General features: G+C 39.0%; 1 protein-coding gene and 1 pseudogene across 1 annotated transcript in view; both read left to right on the top strand.

Annotated features, from left to right (window-relative positions):
- Positions 1-6,740, top strand: part of LOC137287988 (mycolipanoate synthase-like) — a 35,663-nt gene extending 28,923 nt beyond the window's left edge. Inside the window, exon 7 of the mRNA XM_067820351.1 lies at positions 139-6,740. Within this exon, the coding sequence (XP_067676452.1) occupies positions 139-6,740 (6,602 nt within the window). The remainder of the gene's footprint in view (positions 1-138) is intronic.
- A 2,811-nt stretch (positions 6,741-9,551) lies between these two features.
- On the top strand, positions 9,552-19,954 carry LOC137287989 (uncharacterized; annotated as a pseudogene).
- Positions 19,955-22,643: the final 2,689 nt, after the last annotated feature.

The raw sequence follows: 22,643 nt of genomic DNA on the forward strand, positions 1-22,643 counted from the left end.
TATTGAGATATCAATGCGCATAAACAAACAAAACTGACATATCTGTTCTTTCATTAACTTATAGAGACTTATGTATATGTTTCTTTATGGCATATATCTGATATCAAAAGCTGTCACAACTAACCATTGACTCTTCAGGTACTGGCACCAGAAGAGGTGATCCAGTAGAAACTTCAGCTCTGGGAACCTTCTTTGAGAAGTATCCACGTCAGCGACACATCGGGTCAGTGAAGACCAACATCGGCCATCTAGAAGGAGCTGCAGGAGTTGCCGGACTCATCAAGGTCCTGTTGATGATGAAACACAACACCATCGTGCCATCCCTACACTTTGACAGGCCAAATGAAGCAATAGACTTTGACAGATTTAAATTTGTAGTACCAACAGAAAATACTGACTGGAATAGTCATAGAAAGATCGCATGTGTCAACTCATTTGGATTTGGGGGTAGCAACAGCCATGCTGTGATAACATCATTTACGATGGAGACACCGGTTGTGAATGATATTACCCTACCCGTTTGTTTTTCAGGCTCCAGTGAGAAAACGTTATACGAGTCAATAGCAAAATTCACTGAAAATGGTATCAGTTCGTCTTTCAGTGCTGTTGCTTACACTTCATGTATAGCAAGAGAACATTTTCCATTCAGAAAAGCATTCTTTGCAAACAATCATGTTGTTCTGAAATCCCAGATAGAAGAAGAGTTACAAAAGAGAAACCAGCCATCTTTTTCGGAAAAAGAAAACACTGTATTTGTTTTCTGTGGCATGGGGACTGCTTGGGAAGGAATGTGCAATGACCTCATCTCCAAGAATGACCAGTTTAAGGAAAGCATTTTGGAAATTGACAAATCCCTCTCCAGGTTTGTTCAGTGGTCCCTGATGAAGCGGCTCCTTGAATGTGATGATGTGAATGATCCTCTGTTTGGCCCAATAGCCATTTTTGCCTGTCAGGTGTCTCTAGCTCATCTGTGGGAAACCTGGGGGGTGAAGCCCGTAGCTGTTGTAGGTCAGTCAATTGGTGAGGTGGCTGCAGCACATGTTGCAGGAATCCTGTCCTTGGATGAAGCTGTGAGGGTCATCTACCACAGGACACGGATCCTGGCTGAAGCCACAGGAGGAAAAATGATGCTTGTCCGAAATGTTGAGACAGAACAAGTAAAGGTAGCCTGTGGGAAAATTGAGAGTAAGATAAATATAGCTCTTTATTACAGCCCAATCTCGTGCACTATCAGTGGGGATGAGAGGTCCGTTCTTTTAGTCAAAGAGGATTTGAAGCATTTTGCAGGTGGTAATGCACTGTTTCATGAGCTCCCTGTTACAAGTGCCTTCCACAGTCATTTTATGGACTCAGCCAGAGTTCAGCTTGATGAAATCTTATCCGATATCAAGACATCTAAAATGACAAGCAGATTTATCTCAACAGTTGATCCTGATATGGATGAAAGTACAGTTATGCCAAAGACCTATTGGGGCTTAAATGTAAGAAGTCCTGTTAGATTTTGTGATGCAATCAAAACTGCCGCACAAACATCCAAAATGAACATTTTTGTGGAAATAGGCCCACGCACTGTACTAAAATCACATCTACGGGACATTTTCAGAGATTCTACCCTCTCCGTCACATCCATTCCTTCTCTTCATGTCAAATCGAGTTATGATGACATTCTCCAGTCACTCCTGTTGTTGTATGACTATGGCATTAACGTCAAATGGGACACTTTCTTTCCTGATAAGATGCAAACAACAAGCTCCCCATCTTATGTCTTCAATTCCAAGCCCCTGTTATTGGTGTCTGAAAGTAAACAACAGTTCCTAAAGGGTCAGAAAGAAACTGAAGGAGATCACTTGTTTATCAGGGGCAACACAGAGTCAGCAAACTTAGTCATTGACCCTCAGAGATTCAAGAGTGTTTTTGAACACAAAGTGAAAGGAGCAATCATTTTACCAGGTGCCGTCCATGCCGAGGCAGCACTTACTTTAGCCCGAATGATTGACATGTACCGCCTATGTACAATCAGTGTTTCTGTGGCCTTCAGAAGCCCAGTCAATCTGACATCTGGAAAAGTGACAAACCTGGATATAAAACAATCTCACAGTGAATCTGACTCCAGCATTTTAAGTACATTTGTTTTCAAGAAAGGAAGGACAGTCCATGCAGAAGCGACAATAAGGCAAACACCTGCGGATGAACCTGCAGAGAGAGTTGACCTTGAGCCAATCAAAGAAAGATGTAAACACTACCTAACTGGAGAGGAAGTGTATCAACATTTGGGAAACAATGGTTTCCGCTATGGTGAAATGATGTCCGTTATTTCAGGTAGCCAAACAACTGAAAATGAAAGCCTCACTGTACTTGAAGTTGGATCTATGCTCCAGAGAGAAGCAAATCACACAATTCTTCACCCTGCAATACTAGATGGCATGCTACAGACGCCCGCAACTGTCACTCGTGTGATCAAAGATATGCTTCCATACTCAGTAGAACATTTGGTAGTCAAGAGAAAGACAGGAAAAAAAATGCTTGTGCATTTGAAAGTGTTGCATGAAAGTGAATGGTATGTGTGCTACAGCCTGTCACTGCTAACTACAGAAGGGTATGTGATTGCACTCATTGGAAAATTTACTTTGAAAGCCATGGGTATAGACACCTTTGATGTCAGAAGTGTTGCATACACGATTGAAGCAGAAGAAATAGATCCTGAGCAGGAAAATGACAGCATAACAAACCTTGTTATGTTCAGTGATGAGATGTCTATGTCAAAGACTCCAAACTATCCATGGACAGTTCACCATCTTTCCATTTTACAAGATGATAGCTATGTTCCAGATCTTCGAGAGTCATCTGGAATAGTAGTCATGTTTCAGTCGAAGCCTCAGTTTTTTGACAATGGAATGGGAATGGAGAAAGAACTGGAAGAGAAGATCATGCCTTTAAGATCTCTCATACTAAAAATGTCACAACATGTCATCAAGTCACCCTTACTCGTTGTCACAATGGCAACACCGCTAGACTACCAAAGCCCCGATAGAAAATCCCATGCACTTGCCTGCATTCACGAAAGTATTCGGGCATACATCAGAAGTGTTAGAAGGGAATTCACAAGGCTAAATATAAAATCATTGGATCTCAGTGTTGGTGGCATGGACCAATACGATGCAACCATCATAATGTCTGAAATCTCGCAAGTCCTGAAGGTCAAAGGTCATGCTGAATGCGAAAGCCTTCATAGACGCTTGTATGGGCAGACGTTTCAAAAGGAACCTGACTCAACACCGCCATTTAGACTGGACAGAAAGATGACCAGCCTGGACACTGTCCTCTATTCAACTTCTACGGAAGAAATATCACAGCCTTTCTTTACAATGTCAAGAAACATGCAAGAACAGGGCAAAGATGACATTTTGCTTTCTGCACAGTGTGTAGCAATTCACTCTAAATTCCTGTCGGAACAAGTTCTGTTACCTATTGACAATGGACGCTACATGGGAATCAGCATGGGGAATCCTGTAGTTACATTTGAATCAACTGGCTTTGCACATAGAAATATCAGAAGGAAGAAATACATTGTCTGCTATCCACAACAGGTGAGATATGAATACTATGTCCCAGTGAAGTTTGCACTCAATGTCAAACACTTAGGAGGTCAGTTTGAGACAGGATTTATGCTGAAGTTGTACTGTCTGTGGCGAATGTGTGGTGAGTGCAGCATGAAAGATGTGGTTATACTTTATTCACACCAGACAAGGAAATATGCTGAAGTAATGGAAATTATATTGTTGTCAAAACAAACCAGGACAGTTTCTTTACTGACTCCAGAAGAAATACCAAACCACAAAGCACATCATGCTCTCATATCAACTATTCAAATTACAACAGAACTAGCACAACAGATTGTCCCTGAATGGGAGTGTCTTCAGCAGCTTATATCCCTTGAGAAGCTGATATCACTCAAAGTGATAAATTTACTCAAGTCTGCAAAACCAAGACTGAAAATAGCAATTGTCAGGACCCAAGAGTTCCTTTCCTTCTCTCAAATGGATGAACACATTCCAAAGCTATACACGTGGATAAAGAAAAATAAACAGACTATCTCGAACATCTGCATTTCGTTCAGGCACTGCAACGTCATTGCCTTGAAACACCACCATAGTGCTCCTATTAACATCACAGAAATCCTAGAAACATGGGAGTTCAACATGCAAGAGAACAACAGCGTCACCACAACACAGTTAAAGGTACCTGAGATTCTCTTGTTTGATAGAAGGGGAATGTACCTTGTTGTGGGTGGAATGACAGGACTAGGATGGGAATGTGTCTTGTACCTGGCATCCAAAGGTGCTGGGTGCATTACTATTATCAGCAGGCGTAATCCAGATCCAAGCAAACAAGATGAAATGAAGCATGTGTCTGAGATGTACAGATGCATTGTTACATCTCAGTCAGCTGACGTCCAAGATATCAAGGAAATAGGATCAGCTTTGAAGAGGCTAGGAACCCGTTTCCCTACCTATTCTTTGAAAGGGATATTCTTTGGAGCTGCTGTTCTGAATGATGGAATTCTTTTAGAAATGACGAGAGAAAAATTCAGGGTCGCTTGTTCTCCTAAGGTTGCTGGATCCTGGAACCTCCATATCCTGACTGAGCATCTCCCACTGGACTATTTCGTGCTGTTTTCATCAGTAGTATCTGTCTTTGGAAATGCTGGACAGACAAACTATGGCGCTGGGAATGGATTCATGGATGCCCTAGCTCATGTCAGGCGGCAAAATGGCAAGTGTGGTCAGGCTGTAAACTGGGGTCCTCTGAATATGGGCATGCTGCAGGAAAGACACATAAAACAAATGGAATCGTATGGATACTTTCTGATACACAAGAGAAGTATACCAGACTGCCTCACACACATCCTCATGTTGAATAAGCCACAGATCATTATGTGCGGTCTCCAGTTGGTAAAATTTGGACAAAACCTCAAAAAAGAGAACAATGTGGAACTGGAGTCTCGATTTAGATCTGTCTTGTCTCCATTTAAGGAAGCCGTGTTTTTACCTGCAGCAAGTAATGTGGAAACATTTGACTTTGAGGCAATGAAACAAATGCCAAAGCAAAATGCACTAGCCAAACTTGTAAAGTACGTGAAGGGTGTGGTTATTGATGTAGCTGTGCTTGACGAATCCTCTCTAGATGTGGAGCAAGGAACCAGAGACCAGGGAGTTGACTCAATGAATTTCATGCAAATTACCGGGAAAATCATGGACGACACACAGGTTCAGCTATCATCAACAAAACTGAATGTTGAAAATGCATCAGTGACTCAAATCGCACAGTACATTTATGATGACTGGGTGATCAAAGGGAATGGTGTTCACAAACATGAGCAGTTGCTTCCACTCACAGATTCATTAGAATCTGATGCAGTTCTTCTCCCAGGAGAACAGTTTGTTTTTGACAACTACATGAGAGATCCAAACCATATATCACATTTATTAATTGTGGAAGTGGAATTGCCTGATGTTTTAGAGCCAATGTCTGTCAAGAAAATGCTTCAGGAAAACGTCAGACGACACCCAATTTGCAGGACAACTTTTCATGTTGTAAATGGAAAAGCAACAAAATCAACTCTGAGTGCCGAGGCTGATATTGACTATAGGATTGGTGATCTGACAAACCGCCCTGATGTAACACGTCTCACAGAGGAACGTTTTAACCTTGACCGCCAAGGACCAGTACGATTTGTCTTTGTGAAAGGAAGTCCCGCACATCTCTTCTTTGTTTTTCACAGAATTGGTTTTGATCACCAGGGAATTTCAGTCTTCATAAACGACTTCGTGAATATAGGTCAAGCCTTCTCACATGGAAAGTCTCTGAGTGATGTACAAGGTGATCCAGATATGCCCATTGGTCCAGAAATAAGGACAATCCTTCAACCAAGATATGAAGACATTAAGGAGTTTTGGATAAAAACGCTTGGAACAGTTCCATACATTTCCTTTGCAGACAGGACCATGTCATCCACACCACAAATGGACAGTATAAGTATAAAGAAAACTTTATCAGCTGATCTGTACCAAACATTTAACTCTTTCACTGAAAAAGAAGGGCTGTCACTGTTCAAGTGCCTTGTAGGACTCGTTCAACTTTTGTGGTCAACGAGAGCAAATGCTCAGAAATTTGCCATGTCAACATACGTTGATCAAAGAATCTTTAGCCCAAAGTTAACAACATCTGTTGCAAGAGGTGTGAATTTTACACCTCTGTCCTGTGAAGTAAAAAATGATGACAAATTGTCAGTTCTTACATTTCTCAAAGAGAACAGTACCATGCTTGAAAAGTGCATAGAGAACGGAATATTTCCTTTTGGGGATCTAAAGCATTTCCTTCCAGACGATCACTATCACAATATAATGACGTCGTTTGTCACATTTGGCACTGACGAGATGAGGAACATGGGTAAAGGAAACGATATCCGTGGTGGCCTTGATGCCAATGTTCGGGTGAAAGCATTATTTGGTCCTAACACAGAACTGTACTTTGACATCCTCAACAGGAAAATGTCCAAGGCAATAGGCATTGTCTTGTATGCCCGGAAAGATTGTTTCACAGAGAAACGCATCGATATGATCCTCAATGCATTTTTGGGCTTACTTGAGGACACTGTTGCAAATCCACAGATGACAGTCCGGACACTACAATCTAAACCATACATCACACAACTGCAAGACAAGAACATGCGTTTGTGAATGAATACTTTAATTAATATGTGAAGTTGTAGCATATACCATGACAACATTTTTAGTTCATTGTTTTCTCTCACAACACTGATGCTGGCATTTACTGGGTTTGTTTCACTACGATGTGGAAAGAGAGTGGAATGTAAGTGTCTAACATTCTCGGGGTGGTTAGACACACAAAAGAAACGAGATATATACACGCTGAAGTGAAGTTACTTTGTGTTCCTAATGTCACGGAATTAATACCAAGTGAAGAAAGAAACTCATATATGTACTGTGTCATGTGTATTTTTGCTAATAGGTGTTCATCTGGATCTATACTATGACATGAAAATGATTGTATACATTTGTATCATAGTTTTGTTATGTATCACGATTTTATCTTTGAACAATCATGTATGCATGCGCAAGTACGCACGTACATAAACACACATACATACTCTCTCTTTCTCTCACATACATACATGCACGCACGCACGCACACACACGCACACGTACGTACGTACGTACGTACATACATACATGTATGTATACTGACTTGGTGTACATTCATTAACGTAGAGACGTAGGTATGCTGTGTCAACCAACTTCAAGAAAATAGCTATGGTGAACTGTGGATACTGCTCACACTTGCATTGGAGTCTTGTATCTTGGTTTCAGTTCGTCAAACACAAACATTATGGTTTCAAACATGAAACTGGTAAATGGCAAAATTGCACTTCTTAATCCCTTTTAGTGTCTTGAATGTTACATTGGACACTGATGTTTGTTCATCGACTTGTGTTGATGTATATTTTTCTTATGGATCTGATGGGGTTGTTTTCATGCAAACCATCAACCCAAGTATACTCACCCGCTTATTTGTGTAAAGTGTATTATAGAACATTTGTTGACGTAGATTACTTTAGCAACAAGAATGTTCATATTTGATGATTTTGTATACATTGCTTCTTATAAGCAGAAGGTAGCGAGAAGTGTTATGGGCATTTTTACAGCAACTGTCAACATGTACTAGATCATATGTACCTATATTTATATTGTCAGTGTTACCCACAGCATTTGCTGACTGTATATACAAGAACATTTATATTTTATGAATGTTTTTAATATTAATGTTTAATGTGACATAGATATGGAGTTTAGTATGTCATCAAAACAGCTCCAAAACATCGTTTTGAAACTGATTTTGTGTCAAGTGCTCACAATTGGTATCAGAAGCAGACGAAAGTCATGAAGTATATTAACTTTGTGTGCATTCATTAAGGAAGAAACTCAGGTATGTGCTTGACAAACATGTCCAAGATAATAACTATAGAGAAATGTAGATACTGCTCACACGTGATGATGATGACATATATGTTATGCCAGTTATGTTATGCCATTTACCATGTCTGAAACCATTATATATATATCAAACATGGTAAATGGCATAACATAACTGGACATATAGAAAATCCCTTCCAGTGTCTTGAATGTTACATTGGACACTGTTGTTTGTTATGTTGATGATAGGGGGCTGTTTTCACACAAAACAGCAACCCATGTACACGTATCCATCGTGTTTGCATTCAAAGTATTCCAGAACATTTGAAGACGTAGATTCCACAATACAAACAGTTTCTGCTGTGGCCAAAGATCACTTCCATATCCCAGAGCAGTTGAGTGGAATAATCTGCCCCAATAAGTCAAAAACTCTCAAAGCTTGTCATCTTCAAATCTCTACTAAGAGATTTCTTCCACGTCCAAGCTTCCCCTGACTGTTAATATTCAACCATATTGTGCACTTTGAGCGTTCAGTCTACATGTATATGTTTGAAAATAGTGCCATATAAATGCACCATTACTATAACATCAAAGTATGTTTTATGCCTTTATTGATACATTGCTTCTTTTAAGTAGAAGGTAGCATGAAGTGTTTGAGAGCAACTGTCAACTTGTGCTACATCATATGTACCTGTACTTATGTACTTATTTAATGATTATTTTCATTTTTGCACGTGGAAAGTGGTGTCATATTTCGATGCACATGAGGCGTAAATACACTGTAGTTTTTAACCAATTTCATTATGAAACATTACATTACGTGTGTGTGTGTGTGTGTGTGTGTGTGTGTGTGTGTGAGAGAGAGAGAGAGAGAGAGATAGATAGAGAGAGAGTATAATCTTATCGCGAATTTGAGGGCAAACGTAATCTTCACGGTATTATTCATGTTTATGTGATGGGATTTCTGGTGTAAGCACACATGAAACAGTTCGTGAGAGCATAGTTTTTTTCTATAGCTATATTCTGTAGCTAAATGAACGCGATTATTTTAGTTTAATTCTCTGGCAGGATTCCGTGGATAATACATTTATCTTTAGTCACTAAATCAAAAAAAGTCTTGACATAAGTTGTTATATATTTCGCACAACAGAGGAATTTTAGAGAGGATATTTTTCTTTTGGAGTGACATATATTCAATGCTAAAGGTTTGTGTGAAATACGATTCTAGAAAGTCAGATCTATTTAGCACATCATCAGGGCTTCGCCAAGGCTATTGAACCCATGTCTAATTATTCTCTATATAAATGAGTTAGTTGCAGTTTAAACAGAGTGATACGAATGGTATATGTGTACTTAAAACAAATGCCATTAATGTTCTTTTGATAGATTTTCTAAGTGATTGGTTTTCAAAGAAAAATAGATGTTCAGTCAATAGTTTGAAGTGGGGATTAGAGAATAATGAAATATCAGAGACAGAAATGAAACCTGTGACTTATTGTAAATATATTATGCATTATCGTGTCTTCATGGTTAATGGAGGTCAAAGTGCATGTAACTATGACTGTAGAAGCCAAGACGGGTGCAGATGTCTTACATAAAAGGGGTCTAACGACGCGCGTTCAGCAGTGGTATAGTATTTGAGCTTTGAAGAACCTGTATGAATGTGTATTACATCAGTCGATGTATAGGTTATTGGTACAGAATTCCTCACCCTAAAAATCCCAGATAAATGGGGGCTTGTTGTGATGTGATAAGGGTCAAATTATAAGGGTCAAATTATGGAGCTCCTGTTAGGCATTACTGATAACGGGCTACATATTTGTCTGAACCATTCATGAACGTGCTTGTGTAAAAACCTAACTGATGTATAGAGAACTGTCATGATAGAATATGATACATCTCTCTCCCTGTCTCTCTCTGTCTCTCTCCCTCTCTCTTCCATAAGTGATTATAACCATCAGATACGATAACAAAACATGTGTTAACGAGTCTCCTTGAAATAATTATAATAACAGATACTGGCGAAGAGATGAACATATCCTGTCCCGCCGGTGGTCCCCGTCATAACATTTTGAGTGCAAATTGGTTTAAAGCATATGATGATTTACAAAATGTGTCTATAAGTTGTGATACACACCATATTTGATGAGTTTCATAAGCGTAAAACTTGTCTTTAAGCTTATTTCGTTGTATACATCTGAACTCCAAAGAACCTAAAGTCGTGGGTGGACAGGGCAACACTCGAAAATTGTAAACTACTCATTCATGCTTAGGTGACTGCAGAAATGTTGTCCACCTGAACGCTTTACATAGATTCAATACAGTAACAGGATGAAAACAATAGCCCTGGCGGATTTGATATGGCATTTGAATTAGTAAACAGTCATTTCTGCACAATCTAGCAGTGCAGTAATATTTTATTCCTATTTTAGAGAGTGAATATAAAAAATGTAAGGAAAAAAGAAACAACCTGGCAGTCCTAAATATCTAGCAAATCTGCTTCATGCTAAAATACAATTATTACTGACGATTGGATTGTCAATTTCATTAATAGATTCTTTCTACTCCATTAATTGTCATTTTATTTTAGGTTTATGTATTCGAATTTGCCACATATCTATGGCATAGTTTAGGCATAAAGTGTATGAAGTTTAGTAAAATAAATATGATTATTGTGCCTCTTTCTTATATATGTATGTGTTAATGGATAATGAAAAATAAAAATAATCTTGTATGTGGACTCTTTCAAAATCATTGAAGTAGCGGAGCTCTGTGATGGCGCAATGCACATTCCGAGCACCCGTTTTGAGATTTACCGTTACACAAACATCACTACTATTGTTACACCTAATTTAAACTGCTAACGTACCATGATCGGCAGTTAAAATCTGGCGCTGATATCATGCACATTCATTAGAGCTGAGCGTGATGAAATAGCGGAAACATGAGGTTAAATATGTCGTGTTTTAGAACCACCGACCTTCCATTAACCGTTCAGACACTATATCCACTACACCACAGTTAAGAAAGTGTTACCTGGCTTAATACGTATGTACACCAGTTTCGTTCCACTTTACATTCGTGGCTATGTGATGGGTTTGAATAGAGAATGGGTGTAACATCACGGAAGTATTACAATATATGGATGGACACTTTCTTAGTGCACAACAGATTATAGTACTTTTGTTGGGTTGAGTCCAATACAGGATCGGAATCCACACCTACAGAGACATGCACGCATCTGTGGGAAACCTGGGAGGTGAAACCCGGAGCTGTTGGGGAGGTGGCTGCAGGACATGTTGCAGGAATCCTGTCCTTGGATGAAGCTGTGAGGGTCATCTACCACAGGACACGGATCCTGGCTGAAGCCACGGGAGAAAAGATGATGCTTGTCCGAAATGTTGAGACTGAACAAGTAAAGGTAGCCTGTGGGAAGATTGAGAGTAAGTTAGATATAGCTCTTTATTACAGCCCAATCTCGTGCACTATCAGTGGGGATGAGAGGTCCGTTCTTTTAGTCAAAGAGGATTTGAAGCATTTTGCAGGTGGTAATGCACTGTTTCATGAGCTCCCTGTTACAAGTGCGTTCCACAGACATTTTATGGACTCAGTCAGAGTTCAGCTTGATGAAATCTTATCCGATATCAAGACATCTAACATGACAAGCAGATTTATCTCAACAGTTGATCCTGATATGGATGAAAGTACAGTTATGCCAAAGACCTATTGGGGCTTAAATGTAAGAAGTCCTATTAGCGTCTGTGAAGCGATCAAAATTGCCGCACAAACATCCAAAATGAACATTTTGTGTGGACATAGGCCCACGCACTGTGCCAAAATCACATCTACGGGACATTTTCAGAGATTTTATCCTCTCCGTCACATCCATTCCTTCTCTTCATGTCAAATCGAGTTATGATGACATTCTCCAGTCACTACTGTTGTTGTATGACTATGGCATTAACGTCAAATGGGACACTTTCTTTCCTGATAAGATGCAAACAACAAGCTGTCCATCTTATGTCTTTAATTTCCAAGCCCCTGTTTTATGTGTCTGAAAGTAAAAAACAGATGGTAAAGGATCAGAAGGAAACTGAAGGAGATCACTCGTTTATCAGAGGCAACACAGAGTCAGCAAACTTAGTCATTGACCCTCAGAGATACAAGAGTGTTTTTGAACACAAAAAGAAAGGAGCAATCATTTTACCAGGTGCCGTCCATGCTGAGGCAGCACTTACTTTAGCCCGAATGATTGACATGTACCGCCTATGTACAATCAGTGTTTCTGTGGCCTTCAGAAGCCCAGTCAATCTGACATCTGGAAAAGTGACAAACCTGGATATAAAACAATCTCACAGTGAATCTGACTCCAGCATTTTAAGTACATTTGTACATTTGTACATTTTTTAGAGGAAGGACAGTCCATGCAGAAGCAACAATAAGGTAAACACCTGCCGATGAACCTGCAGAGAGAGTTGACCTTCAGTGAAAGAAAGATGTAAACACTACCAAACTGCAGAGGAAGTGTATCAACATTCGGGAAACAATGGGTGTACGTTATTTCAGGTAGCCAAACAACTAAAAATGGAGTTGGATCTGAGCTCCAGGAGAAGCAAATCACACAATTCTTCACCTTGCAATACTAGAGGGCATGCTACAGACGCCCGCAACTGTCACTCGTGTGATCAAAGATATGCTTCCATACTCAGTAGAACATTTGGTAGTCAAGAGAAAGACAGAAAAAAAGATGCTTGTGCATTTGAAAGTGTTGCTTGAAAGTGAATGGTATGTGTGCTACAGTCTGTCATTGCTAACTACAGAAGGGTATGTGATTGCACTCATTGGAAAATTTACTTTGAAAGCCATGGGTATAGACACCTTTCATGTCCAAGCCTCACTTTGTTGACAATGGAATGGAAATGGAACCTGACTCAACACCGCAATTTAGACTGGGCTAAAAGATAACCAGTCTGGACACTGTCAAGTCAAGTCAAAAGGTTTATTGTACAAAAGGCCTCCTGCCCATATACAAGAGAGTATGTATGTAACATAAAGTTACACACAGGGAATAACGCTTTCTTTAAGCAATTCGTTCCTTTTAACTAATGCATGTTTTATATGTAGGGAAAGGTTTAATATTTGAGATTCGTTCTTAGCAGTTAAAACATATACGGAAGCTTGCGATGGCGGCATCTTTATCAAAGGATCTTTAATATATTTCTTTCAAAAGTCACTATAAAATGGACAGACGAACACAAAGTGAATTTCATTCTCTATTTCTATATTGCATAACAGACAAATTCGTTTCGATTTTGCAATGGACACATTTCTTCCCTTATTTTCGACAAGGTCTAATAAACCTAGTCAATAAAATGATTCCTTACAGTTTCCGTCGTGAGTATTGATAAATATATTACTGGTTGGAGTAAAGTCTCGAAAGTTATGTAATAAGCATAACGTGAGCTATCGCCTAAAGTTGAATGCCATTCCTAGTAAAACATATTTGCAGACCGCGTTCTAAATTCCTTAAGAAACATGTCTACACTTCTAACTGACTGACATAACCGTATGAAACCATAACCATGGGAAAATTGAAGATTACTTATATGCGTTACCCATTTAATTTTCAACATGTTATCTAAATGTAAAAGCATATTGTATGATTTTTAGGAAGACGCTGTTCGTGTTTATGAAGAAGTTTGAACCAGTATTTTAAACATCTAATTTGGGAATTAATATATAAGGGGTATGTACCACATTTACCATATACCATACAATTTGGTGTAAAACACCCAACACTAAGAAATGTTTTACATGCTAATAAATGGACCTTCTCCAAATATTCATACCGCTGGAATCCCCATACCTCTGAGTCGTATAATAAAATTGGTTGTATCTGGGTCATACAACCAAAGAGATTAATCAAAGAGATTAAAGAATATTTTAGGTGACATGGCTCCAACTTTAGGAAGAATTGAAATTACACTATTAGGGCTTTCTTTGCACGCAATGATAAATCCTTGGTACATTTGTTCAAGTTCATAATATGTGAAAACCAGTTTCCTAAATATGAATAATGATCCACTACATTGACCAGCTGACCATTAAATATACATCTTTCTTTAAAAGGTTTTGGACCGCCTTTCCTAAAGATGACAATTTTAGTTTTATCTAGATTCACAGATAATTTCCATTCATTTGTGTATGCATTTAGAATATTTAGTTGCCTTTCGAGACCAGACACAGTATCTGACACTAAAATGACATCGTCTGCAAACAGTAACATCAAAACTGGATGCCATGTTTACCATTTGAAGCTATTTCAAGATATAATTCATTGATGGAAAGTGAAAATAAGATCGGAAAATAAGATACAGCCTTGTCTTAAACCCAAAGGGCAATCAAAGAGATCTGTAACACCTTCCCTGGAAACGAACACATGACCTCACGTTACAGTATACTGCTTTTATAATATAGCAAATATTACACACACACACACACACACACACACACACACACACACACACACACACACACACACACACACACCCCACCCACCCCGTAGTCCAGCTTTCCGAAGATATTTCCCTAACATAGGGCGGTCAACTGTATCAAAAGTTTTTTTAAAATCTACAAATGCTTCAAACAATCTATGTTTTCGACGTGACAACGTCTTTTGGATAAGTGCATAAAGAATAAATATATAAATATATGAGCCAGCTTGAAATTCAGGAATCTGATCACGCATGTTTACTCATGCATTCTATTTAGTATTAGTGTAAACACTTTTCCTAGTATGCTCTTCAGTGAAATACCCCTGTAGTTATCTGGGTCATTACAGTCACCATTTCTATTATGGAACATGACCAACGGTTGGGGAAAACACCCTTTTCAAATAACTTATTAAAGCATTTGCATAGGAAAGGCATAACTGCAAATCTGGAACACTTTAGTTTTTCAATAATTATATCATCTGGGCTCGCTGCTTTCCCACTTTTTAGGTGATCTATTGCATCAAATATATCTCTTTCAACAATAGGTGAATCTAGAACAAGTTCATCAACATCAGTACAGCATTCAGTAAAATCATTTTGCATGTCATCAATTTCTGTGTGTAATATTGTTTCACTTGAGAAAACCTTCTTAAAATGACTAAGCCAATTTGTTTTGGATATGTTGTCTTTAGCATGGGCTCCGTATTTCAGGGATCGTATTTCTTTCCAGAATGATGACGTGTTGCTCATAGAATTTACCAATTTGTCTTGTTTACGCCTGAGCAAATCGACTTTGAATTTCCGACGGGAATTCTCATATTTGTTTCTACTTTCACAAAAGGTCTTCCGGTCAAGACTAGTACAAGTTACCCTAAATCTCCGCAGTGCCTTGCGGGCATTTCGTCTTGCAGTCCGACATTCAGCATTAAGCGGAGAGATTTTACCAATGTTATATTTTAGTTCTTTTCTCATACAAGATGATGAATTCAGCATTATTTGAACAAAATCAACAATTGCCTCTACAACGTTATTATCAAGTTTACAGATGAGTAGTTGTGTAGTAGACCTAATTCCTTCTTGCAGCTTACTCAAATAAATGTCAGATAATTTGTCATTCCATATCAGTATCTCCATAGTGACGCCCTTAACTTGCTATTTCTTCAATACATATTTGGGAATCTAAAAGTAAAATCTAGAGGTAAGTGATCAGATTCCAGACGATTGCCAATATTCAACATGTTAATATAATCGAAGAAGTCAGGAGAACATGTAAAGTAATCATTAACGCTAGCACCTTGATTACCACAATAGGTAAATTCTCCCAGGGCACCTCCATACACTCTCCCGTTGACAGTAAACAGTTGGAATGTATACACGATATCTAACAACAACTGGCCAAATGTGTTAATAATTGTATCGTGAGAGTTCCGATCTCCAACTGATATGCTTTCATCATCAGGAAAAACACAGCTGCTATAAGTTATGAAAATCGGCTAAAGGGTTATTCAATTCACCTGTACGAGCATTCAAATCTCCACATACAAGAGTCATAGAATCTCTAAACTTCGACTGATTATCTAACAAAAACTCTTCCATCTGTAAATACTACAGTCCGAGCTCACGTGGTTATAGCACCTCGAGCCAGCTGGTGGTATGTACGTACATATCAAGCTGACACTTTTATCGGTTTAATTAACACTTTTGATGTGTTCAAGCACAGGAGGTTGTGAACCTCTGATTCAATCATCGTACAGAATTTACTTATTGAATGATGGACACACACGTACACACCACCGGATATCCTGACGTAGTGAGATATCTTCATTGCTGGGCTATAATACGTGTCATAATCACCTAACCAGTCTTTGATAGAATCGCTGTCGACGAAAGTTTCCACAAGACATATTATTTAGAATTGCTTTTAGTACGAAATGAAATCACTGTGAAGAATTATGTTTCGTAATCCGTTAATGTTCCAACAAAGGAAAGCAAATGTTTCGTCGGGGCAGTCAACATTTAATGTAGCACTGGTGTCAGCCTTGTTCGGTCCTTGTGGAGTAATATCCGGGCCTCAGCCAGTTCCCTAGCTTACCGACACATGTGCGCCTGATTTTCCAAGAGGACGTTTGGTAATGATCGCCGGTGTGCTGACGTTTCAGTTCCAGACATCGACGTAGATGGTGTTGTTTCTAGTGTGCGAGGCTTGGTCATCAACCGTCCATCCTTGAAGTACCCAAACTTGGTTCCCTTAAGCGCCTGCAACTGTTGACGTTGACGTGACGTAAGATCGCTCGAAATTCCAAGACCTCATTCCTTGAATATGGGCCTCGCTTTCAAGGCACGAACTTTGTCGTCAGACATATGTAACATAGCAATCACTGGGCGTGGTCGTTTCGCATTTTTGAGTTTAAAGCCAAGTCTATGAGCACGTATGACACCCACAGACTTCCACGTTTTAAATTTAGCATGCGTATTGAGGACGGATATCACAGTGTCTTTGCACGTCATTGATTTTTGATCACCTGCAACTTCAGGGATTCCGTTGATGAGACTGTTGTTGCGTCTGCCATATGACTCAAGTCTGTCCAGTTCATCATCAACTCTTGACATGTGATCAAACAGAGCATCGACTTTGCCTGAGCGTGCGTCGATGTCCTCATACATCATATCATGATTTTTGTTTCATTGTGTTTAGATCACTATGGAGTTCTGTAACAGAACATTTTAGTTTCTCTCATTTAGAATTGATATTGTACACATTGCTCTTTAGCTCTGTAATTTGAGTGCTTAAATCCTCTATTCATCTTCTTCTGAAGAACTATTACGGCCGTTCTTTACTATGTCAAGAAACATGCAAGAAAGGGGCAAAGGTGACAGTTTGCTTTCTGCATAGTGTTTAGCAATTCACTCTAAATTCCTGTCGGAACAAGTTCTGTTTCCTATTGACAATGGCGACTACATGGGAATCAATCCTGTAGTTACACTTGAATCAACTGGTGAGGTATCAATACTATGTCCCAATGACGTTTGCACTGAATGTCAAGCACTTAGGAGGTCATTTTGAGACAGGATTTATGCTGAAGATGTACTATGGCGCATGTGTAGTGACACCACTCTACTCACACCAGACAAGGAAATATGCAGAGGTGATAGAAAGTATGTTGTTGTCAAAACAAACCAGGACAGTTTCTTTACTGACTCCAGAGGAAATACCAAACCGCAAAGCACATCATGCTCTCATATCAACTATTCAAATTACAACAGAACTAGTACAACGGATTGTCCCTGAATGGGAGTGTCCTCAACAGCTCAAATCCTTAGAGAAGCTGATATCACTCAAAGTGATAAATTTACTCAAGTCTGCAAAACCAAGACTGAAAATAGCAATTGTCAGCACCCAAGAGTTCCTTGCCTTCTCTCAAATGGATGAACACATTCTAAAGCTATACACGTGGGTAAAGAAAAATATGGTGAAGATATGCATTTCGTTCAGGCACTGCAACTACACTACCTTTAGACGCCACCATAGTGTTCCTATTAACATCACAGAAATCCTAGAAACATGGGAGTTCAACATGCAAGAGAACAACAGCGTCACAACAACACAGTTAAAGGTACCTGAGATTCTCTTGTTTGACAGAAGGGGAATGTACCTTGTTGTGGGGGGAATGACAGGACTAGGATGGGATGTGTCTTGTACCTGGCATCCAAAGGTGCTGGGTGCATTACTATTATCAGTAGGCGTAATCCAGATCCAAACAAACAAGATGAAATGAAGCATGTGTCTGAGATGTACGGATGCATTGTTACATCTCAGTCAGCTGATGTCCAAGATACTAAAGAAATAGAAACCAACTTTGAAGAAGCTAGGAACCCGTTTCCTTGCCTATTCTTTGAAAGGGATATTCATTGGAGCTGATGTTCTAAATGATAGAATTCCTTTAGAAATGACGCTTCTGTTGCTGGATCCTGGAACCTCCATATCCTGACTGAGCATCTCCCACTGGACAATTTTGTGCTGTTTTCATCAGTAACATCTCTCTTTGGAAATGCTGGACAGACAAACTACGGTGCTGGGAATGGATTCATGGATGCCCTAGCTCATGCCAGGAGGCAAAATGGCAAGTGTGGTCAGGATGTAAACTGGGGTCCTCTGAATATGGGCATGCTGCAGGAAAGACATATAAAACAAATGGAATCGTTTGGGTACGTTCTTATACGCAAGAGAAGTATACCTGCCTGCCTCACACATATCCTCATGTTAAATAAGCCACAGATCATTATATGTGGTCTCCAGTTGGTAAAATTTGGACAAAGCCTCAAAAAAAGAGACCAATGTGGAACTGGAGTCTTGAGTTAGATATGTCTTGTCTCCATTTAAGGAAGCAATGTCTGCAGCTGCACCAAGTAATGTGGAAACTTTGAGGAAATGAAGAAAATGTCGAAGGAAAATGTTCTAGCCAAATCTGTGAAGTACGTGAAGGTCTCACAGACGAACGTTTCCATCCTGACCGACAAGGGCCAATACGGTTTGTCTTTGTGAACGGAAATCCCCTCCATCTGATCATTGTCTTTTCACAGACTACCAGAGAATTACAATCTTCATAAACGACTTCATAAATATAGGTCAAACTTCCTCAAGGGGACAGTCTCTGAGCAATGTACAAAGTGCTCCAGATATGCCCATTGGTCCAGAAATAAGGACAATTCTTCAACCAGGATATGAACAAATTGAGGACTTTTGGATGAAAACACTTGAAACAGTTCCGTACATATCCTTTGCAGACATGACCGTGCCACCCACATCACAAATGGACAGCATAAGTGTGCAGAAAGTTGTATCAGCTGATCTGTATCAGAAGTTAAATTCTTTCATTTACAAAGAAGGGCTGTCACTGTTCAAGTACCTTGTGGGGCTGGTTCAACATATTTGGTCAACCAGAGGAAATGTCAGAAATTTGCCATGTAAACATACGTTGACCAAAGAATCTTTAGCCCAAAGGTAACAACATCTGTTGGAAGAGGGGTAAATTTTACCCCACTCACTTTTAAGGTTTCAAATGATGGCACATTGACAGTTGTTACATTTCTCAGAGAGGACAGTACCATGCTTGAAAAGTGCATAGAGGATGGAATATTTCCTTTTGGGTATGTAAAGCATTTCCTTCCAAACGCTCACTACCACAATATAATGACGTCTTTTGGCACATTTGGCACTGATGAGATGAGGAACATGTGTAAAGCAAACGGTATGTGTGGTGACTTTGACGCCTGAGTTCGGGTGAAAGCATTAAAGTAGGCATTGTTTTGTATGCCCGAAAAGACTGTTTCACAGAGAAACGCATCGATATGATCCTCAAAGCATTTTTGGGTTTACTTGAGGACACTGTTGCAAATCCACAGATGACAGTCCGGACACAATCTAAACCATACACTACACAACTTCAAAATAAGAAGACTGAGTAATTCAATCTATACGTGATGTTGTAGCAGATACCACAGACACTGACTACATTGTTACTACATTGTTTTCTCTCACAACAATAATGCTGGCATTTACTTCGTGAACGAATAACTATATTGCTTCCAATGCATGAGTATATCTTACTACAATGAGGAAAGAGTGTGGAAGGGAAGTGTCAAAGAGTCTCAGCGGGGTAAGACTCACCCAAAATATGGATATATTCACGTCGAAAGTGTTACTTTACGTTCATTTGTGTCATGAAATTAATACCAAGTAAAGTAGGAGGCTCATATATGTATTGTTACCTGTGCAGTTTGCTAACAGGTGTTCAACAAACCGTGATATGAATGTTATTGTACATATTTTCATAACAGCTATTCTATTATCACGATTATTTTTCCATGCAGCCATATGAACCTCTCTCTCATCAGTCCAAAACAGATGTCGTGATTATACTATGCTATCTAGAAGAATGGAAGCGCATTGACGAGAAATCTGTTGCGAAAAATTGTACTAACATGTATAACTCGTTCACAAATTGACTTTGCATCAAATTTTACACCAGTTTAGAATAAGGTAATATCTATACAACGAGTGGATACTTTTAGATAAAGGAGAAGTTGCGTGCGATGGTGACGGCGTAGCACGACCCTGACGTCGGGTTTCCTGTCTCTCAGACCAGTCTCTTTCAAACTGTTCCCGACATCCTTTGAAGTCTGACTGTACAGGGACGGTTACTTGTTACACCTGTTTGGTTGCAACGTGCTGCAAGCCATGATGTCTAGCTCAGACTAACATTCAGACACCAGGCAAAAGCAGATTATATATTTTATAGATTTGAACAATACAAATCGACTATGCGTTTCTTTTTGGGGATAGTATGTTTCCAATTATCAGTTACGTCCACATCTTTAACCCGTCTATATTTTGGAGATTAGAATTGGGATGAACGTGATTTATTTTTGATTGTCCGGCAGGATCCTGTGGATAAAACATTTACCTTCAATCATTATGTCAAAAAAATGGGAAGAAAGTCTTAACAGAATAGAAGTCCTTATTCATTGTGCACAGTAGAGGAATTGGTGGGAAGATATTTAACGATGTGAGTGATATATATTCGAAGTAAAAGCTTTGTGTAAAATCTGATGATAGAAGGTCAAGTGTATTTAGCACATCGTCAGTAGTTAGCCAAGATTGCAAGTTGAGTTCATATCTATTTCTTCTCGTTATAAATGAGTTATACGACGGGTAAATATAATGGAACAATTTTACTGTCATTTACAGATGATCTTCTTTTGATAAAGCAGATTTAGTCCTTTAAAGGTGTCTGAAGACACAGCAGTGCTGTATTATGCATAATATCACTATAGTCAATGTATAGGTTCGCGGTGCAGATTTCTTCACGCTGAAAATCTAGGTATCCGCTGGCATGCTGTTGTGTATTTCAGACCGCTTTTAATGATAATGGTAAAATGGGACTCCAGTAAGGTATTATTGGTAACTGGCATCATACTTGTGTGGATCGTTCAGGATTCTGGTGTTGTAAAAGCCAAAGTGATGAAAAAATTTATAGTTGGAGAATTGGAGAAATGACGTGATAAGACATCGTGTTTCCCTCTCTCTGGCGATCTATAACCCGTGTTTTCTATTGTATTGTCTGCTTTAATTACTAGAATGTTTTACCTTACCATGCTAGTGTTATACCCATATCTGTGATACCCCAGTGTTTTACTATCCATCGTGACAGGTTAAATTCTTCAAAATGTTTTCATATATAAATTTGTTTCGCCACGATATGGCTGAGATATTGAAGATGTGACTTCAAATATTAACTCACTCACTCACTCCGGATACCCCTCTCCCTCTTATCTTTTTAACAAACAGGATTGCAGTTTCAAAGAGAATTACAGTAGATGTGATAAAAACCTTTCAATATTCATAAGAAATCTCAGCCAAATGCAGAGTCGATTGCACATTGGAGTTATTGATGAATTTATATTTGATTCAGTATTATAGTATTACAGGTGTATGATGGTGTTTTAACTAAATCGGGTCTGAATCAGACAATCCAGTGATTGTCGCCATGCCATACGGTGAGAGACTATGTGTTTATGAATTACTATGAAATGGTAATGTTCCAAGGTGTTCGCGAAAATGTGAGCGTATCCTACTCAACCAGTGGCACCCGTCATGAACATATGCTAAGTCTAGTCATTCTCTTCAAAGGATTTGGCGCAAATTGCATCTCGTGAGTTGAAAGTACAATATGAACGGTTTAAAGCATATGATGATTCCATACAAAATGTGTGTACAATTGTTAAAAATTCTCTGTTGATTACGAGTTTGATAAGTGTAAAACGTGTCTTTCCTCTTATATCGTCTTATACATTTGTTGTACGAACCTGAAGTGGTGGGTGGACAGTTCCTACTGTCGACACTCGAAAATGGTAAACTACCCATTCAAGTCAAGTCAAGTATTTTTATTCCGTACGTAGGCCACAGGCCCATATACAGTATATACGCAATTGTTACAAATATAAGTTAATTATTACAGGGTATACATATCAATGGTACATGTGGATTGTATTAACAGATTCTTGTCACTATAAATATAACATTGTGATATAAACATATATACACACAAATGTAAATATATGGTTAAAATGTGCGCACCTGTGGTTTGAAGAAGAA

The sequence above is a fragment of the Haliotis asinina genome, chromosome 6 (assembly GCF_037392515.1).
Source record: "Haliotis asinina isolate JCU_RB_2024 chromosome 6, JCU_Hal_asi_v2, whole genome shotgun sequence".
Classification (NCBI taxonomy): Eukaryota; Metazoa; Mollusca; class Gastropoda; order Lepetellida; family Haliotidae; genus Haliotis; species Haliotis asinina.